The 5544-nt window shown below is 36.5% G+C and overlaps 1 protein-coding gene across 1 annotated transcript; it reads left to right on the plus strand.

Annotated features, from left to right (window-relative positions):
• The first annotated feature begins 226 nt into the window (after nucleotides 1-226).
• On the plus strand, nucleotides 227-2036 carry GJE1 (gap junction protein epsilon 1). Its single transcript, XM_032873013.1, has 3 exons — nucleotides 227-265; nucleotides 959-1141; nucleotides 1641-2036. The coding sequence occupies exons 1-3, from the start codon at nucleotides 227-229 to the stop codon at nucleotides 2034-2036; spliced, it is 618 nt and encodes a 205-aa protein (XP_032728904.1).
• Nucleotides 2037-5544: the final 3508 nt, after the last annotated feature.

The following is a 5544-nucleotide window of genomic DNA, read 5'->3' on the forward strand; positions in this document are numbered from 1 at the left end:
GTTTTTGTTTTGTTTTGGGACAGAGATAGGAAAGTTGACTGGGGCCCCAGAGATCTAAAAAAAAAAAAAAAGGAAAGAAAAAGAGGAGGGGAGAGAAATTTGCAGTGGTAAGTGTTTTCTGCTGTAAGAGTCATGAGAGAATATGAGTTTGATTCTGGCAGACATGAAGTGGCAATGTGGGTCAAGAATTAACCCACAGGGATGCCAGGCTAGCAACTTCTGAGACATGTCTTTGAATTACATCAAAAACTTCTATGAAGGATGTGTAAGTATTATACAAACAAACAAATGAAAAACAATTGTTGGAGTCTTGTCTTGTATTTTAACCTGATTTGCATTAAGTGTTGATGAGTAAGAACCTCTACATATATGGAGAATAATATAAATATCAACTGTATGCTTCAGAATATTCTGAATTTGAAACTATAATTAGAATAATTCAGGAACTACTTTCAGCTGTTAATTTTTTAAAGTAACCACTCTCTTCTCAATCTGATAATTAAGAAGTGGAAAATAAGCTGTAATGACAATTAAATAAACATCATTTGGTTGTTGAGATATTGTGCATACTAATGAGTTTAATATTAAATTTATTATCAAATTTTCTAAAAGCAGTCCTAGATATTCTAAGATTCTCTTGGTTTTATTGCAAAAGGATTACAGGGATAGGAAGGACAGTCATTGAATTTAGAGCTTTTTAAATATTTCCAAGATCATACATTTGATCAGCAACATGTCTTTATTTGACTGTTAGCATTTCATATTTTCGGAGTGCAAAGGGGTGAGCAAGCTCATGATACAGAATTTGCATGGGGCTTAATGAGGTCTGAAATTCTATCTTGCTTCAAAAATTCATGAATCTTAAATATTTTAAAATGTGATAATGAAAGCATCCTTTAAAATGTACTTCTTTAATGTTTGTTTTCAAACCATCTGTCTCTCCTAAAACTGTTAACAGGTGAAGCCTCCAACTGTGATCGGTCAATTCCACACCCTTTTCTTTGGATCAGTAAGAATGTTCTTCCTTGGGGTGTTAGGCTTTGCAGTCTATGGCAATGAGGCTTTGCACTTCAGTTGTGATCCAGACAAAAGAGAAATAAATCTCTTCTGTTATAATCAGTTTAGGCCAATCACTCCACAAGTAAGTTTTTCTGTGTGCATGTAAATCTTCCTCTACACCAGATAAAAACTGTTTCCTTTTTAAATGTAAAAAAAAATCATAATAAGATGAAGAATACCCTAACAGATATTATTTCTAGAATTATTACTTGTTCTCTAACTTGTTCTATGTTTCAGGTAAATTTGAGTTGGTCAAGAGTTTCCTTCATCTCCAGAATTCTGTTATCTATTGATGTTATAATTATACCCTAGTCCTGTAATCAGAAAATGGAAATTAGGTAGTTACTAAAATAAAATACTTCATTATTATTTGTAATTGGTAGGTGATGACAGCAAAATAGGACTACATCTTAGTAATTAAAGATGGTCAACATCACTATCTTCCTTATATTATTTTTACTCCTCATAAGACTTATGAAACTTAGAATTGTTAAATTTGCCTCTGTTAAGAGTCAGTCTCTTTCATGTGTTTTTGGTAATAGGTCGACTGATTTGACTAAGATATTTCTGACATACTTTAGGTGTTCTGGGCGTTACAACTAGTGATTGTCCTGGTTCCTGGAGCTATTTTCCATCTTTATGCTGCATGTAAAAGCATCAATCAAGAATGCATTCTTCAAAAGCCTGTCTACACTGTGATTTATATCCTCTCTGTTTTATTAAGAATCAGTCTAGAGGTGATAGCATTTTGGCTTCAGATTCACCTCTTTGGTTTCCAAGTTAAACCCCTCTACTTGTGTGATGCTAGATCTCTTGGAGAAAAGTTTACTATTATAAAATGCATGGTGCCAGAACACTTTGAGAAGACCATTTTTCTCATTGCAATGTATGCATTTACTGTGATTACAGTAGTATTATGTATTGCTGAAGTTTTTGAGATCATATTTAGAAGATTTTGCTTTCTAATCAGGCAATGACAAAAAGGGTAATTACTTACTGTCATGCCACAATTCTTTACCAATCATTTTTAGTCAGTTTCATCTTATTCAGTGAGTGTCTCAATTTCAAACATAATTTTAAACTTATCTCAGTGTGTCTGAACTTCATGTCTAATATAAAACATTATACTAAGTTCTGAGGCAGGTATTCCTGAACAAACATTTCATTCTATCTTAATTTTGTCACCTACTAGAAAATATATGCAGAACTAATGTTAACCTTTTAAAATAAAATCTTTACAGAGTTCTCTCACACAAAACATCTCAAATAATCACAGTATTTTGTGGTCAGAGAAACTTTTATTATCTCTTTTACACAAAGTGGAGAATTGAGTCTCAGAGAGGTTAATGTATATGCCCAAAGTCATATAACCACGTTAGAATTCAGATCTCCTAAATGTAAAGGCTGAACCCTTTTGGCTAAACTTTGAGGGTATAATTATATTTGCATTCATATAAAATGTAACTTGTCTAAGCACAAAAGTTGTAAATTAATGATTAAAAGTCATTTTAAATGAGATGGAGTAATTACATTTAAAGAGATGGAGTAATTACATTTTTAATATATTGTTTTCCTGACCATTTTAACATTAAATGATATGGTAATATAGCCACCAAATAAATTTAAAATGCTATGGCAAATATTGTGAACGATTTCCTTGTTTCTTGTTGGAAAATAAAGAAAATACCTCTTATAGATATCCTGGTAACTATAGCTTTTATGTTCAAGATTATGGAACTAGAAAACTATGTCTATATTAAGTTAGACTTCCTGAAGTGCTATGAAATCATTTCAGAGAAATTTATACCAGCTCAGGTCTTCTTTTTATCTGCCTGTCTTACCGATAATCACCTTTATTTGACATCATTTAAAATCTTTATATATGGGGGCGCCTAGGTGGCTCAGTGGGTTAAAACCTCTGCCTTCAGCTCAGATCATGGTCCCAGGGTGCTGGGATTGAGCCCCGCATCGGGCTCTCTCCTCGGCGGGGAGCCTGCTTCCCCTCCTCTCTCTCTGCCTACCTCTCTGCCTACTTGTGATCTCTGTCTGTCAAATAAATAAGTAAAAATCTTAGGAAAAAAATCTTAAATATGACTGCCTTATACTGACACCTTATTAGCAAAGAGAGTATAGTCAGTCAAATACTGAGGTTTTCAAACTTTTCTTAAGCATTGTTCAGCCTATGTTTAATGTCATGAATTCTAGATTCAGGATCTTAAATCATTGAGGCTTTTTCTGCATACAAAGCACAGGAGAAGAGCCAACTTATTTTCATTCAACAAAGAGCTAAGTATCTGTTATTGAACATGTACTGTACTAAGAGTTCCTAGATAAAGATAACCAAGATTTAGTACCTTTATATTTAGTGAGTGGTCCAGTGGCATCTTAAAGAGTGAATGCTGTGGGAAGAGCCCACCCTGAAAAGAAGGAATATTTATTCACTGTCTTTGTTTAGAATCACTGGCCCTATGTACTAAGAAACAGCAACAATGATTAGTCCCCTTTATTATTATTGTCAAATTCTCTGTAGATAGCCCACCTTTTATTGCCTATGTATTGCTTTCACCAATCCTCCCATCAACATAAACATGTTCATCTTGGATCTATTTTCCTGCACCTTTGGAAGTAATTTTTTTATTTGGTGCCAGACAAGGTGTGTTTTACCTTGTTGGATGCAGGATATTTTTGTCTTCCCATAAATATTCTTAAACTTTATTCTGGGGCATGGTTCTGTTTCTTGGAAATGGTTGATCCTCTGCGCTTCCTTTTAAGTTTTGTTAGATGGAACCAGTGTAGCTCTTATTGAGGCAAACCCTTTCTGAGTACTCTAGCAGATGATCCTTTGGTATTTTGGAAATTCTATCTTTCCACCACTCTCAAAATTCTATCTTCAAGCTGGTTGATTTTATTTATTTATTTATTTATTTAGCACAGGACAGTCAAGTTCGGGAGAGATCCCTCTTCTGAGTTATAGACTTGTCCTGGATCCTCATGTGGTAGAAAGAAGGTGAGGGAACTCTCTGGAGTTCCTTTTATCAGAGCACTAATCCCATTCAAGAGGGTCCTACCCTCATGACCTAATCACTTCCCAAAGTTCTGACCTCCTAATACCGTCACATTAGGTGTTAGGATTCTAAAATATGAATTTTAGGGGAGACATAAACACTCAGTTTATTGCACTCATGGTTGCTATATAAATTGCTGTAGCTGCAAGAAATAGGTCTGTATTTCTCAAAGAAAGAAGGGAGAAGTAGTACAGGACATTCTCCTGGTTTGCCTCTTAGGATTTTTCCCAGGGAAGATCTTTTTTTCTCCCCCGGCCCTCAAAAACCAATAGGCTTCCTCTTAAAACCATTGCCCACTCATAGAGAAACAATGATTTATTCTTATTCTAATTCATCCTCCAGTACCTTGTCAAAGTATGACTCTTTTGTTGTTGTTGTTTATTTTTATTTTTTTAAGATTTTATTTATTTATTTGACGGACAGATCACAAGCAGGCAGAGAGAAGCAGGGGGAAGCAGGATCCCTGCTGAGCAGAGAGCCCAATGTGGGGCTCTATCCCAGGACCCTGAGATCATGACCCGAGCCAAAGGCTGGGGCTTAACCCACTGAGTCACCCAGGCGTCCCTGTTGTTGTTTTTTTTAAAGATTTTATTATTTATTTGACAGAGAGAGAGAGAAAGAGAGAGAGGGAACATAAGCAGGGGGAGGGGTAGAGGGAGAAGCGGGTTTCCCACCAAGCAGGGAGCCCACTGTGGGACTCAGTCCTAGGACCCTGGGATCATGACCCAAGCCAAAGGCAGACGCTTAACAACTGAGCCACCCAGGCGCCCCCAAATTATGACTCTTTTTTTTTTAAGATGTTATTTATTTATTTGACAGACAGAGATCACAAGGAGGCAGAGAGGCAGGCAGAGAGAGAGAGGGAAGAAGGCTTCCTGTTAAGCAGAGAGCCCAATGTGGGGCTCCATCCCAGGACCCTGGGATCATGACCTGAGCTGAAGGCAGAGGCTTTAACCCACTGAGCCACCCAGGTGCCCCAATTATGACTGATTGTAAAGAGATTTTTTACCTTGGCTGTTGTGCGACGCAACTAGTCTCAATCATGTGTGAATCTTGGATAGTGTTTCTTTCAATCTTATCAGCAGTTCTTTTCCTTAAAAGATATTTAAAGATGTTACACCGAGCAGGATTCAGTTGGAGACCCTTTACAGATCTCTGGAGCTCTCTTGCTTTACAGGTCTCCGGCACAAGATACTCTGTCCTGCAAGATACAGTCTCCTTGCCCCCTGGACTCTATCTCCTCATGGGACAGGTGATGATGGCATTTCTAAGTCACCACAGAAACCCTGCTTACCTCTGCTTCTTTTCAGCAAACGGTACATGTTGTTATGGTTAAAGATACAGATCTAGTGAGAAAGCTGATTTGGATAATCTTTTTAATTCCTTACTGATCCACTATTTTATGATTTCATTTTGTTGG

The sequence above is a fragment of the Lontra canadensis genome, unplaced genomic scaffold (assembly GCF_010015895.1).
Source record: "Lontra canadensis isolate GAN:19392208 unplaced genomic scaffold, GSC_riverotter_1.0 scaffold47, whole genome shotgun sequence".
Taxonomy (NCBI): domain Eukaryota; kingdom Metazoa; phylum Chordata; class Mammalia; order Carnivora; family Mustelidae; genus Lontra; species Lontra canadensis.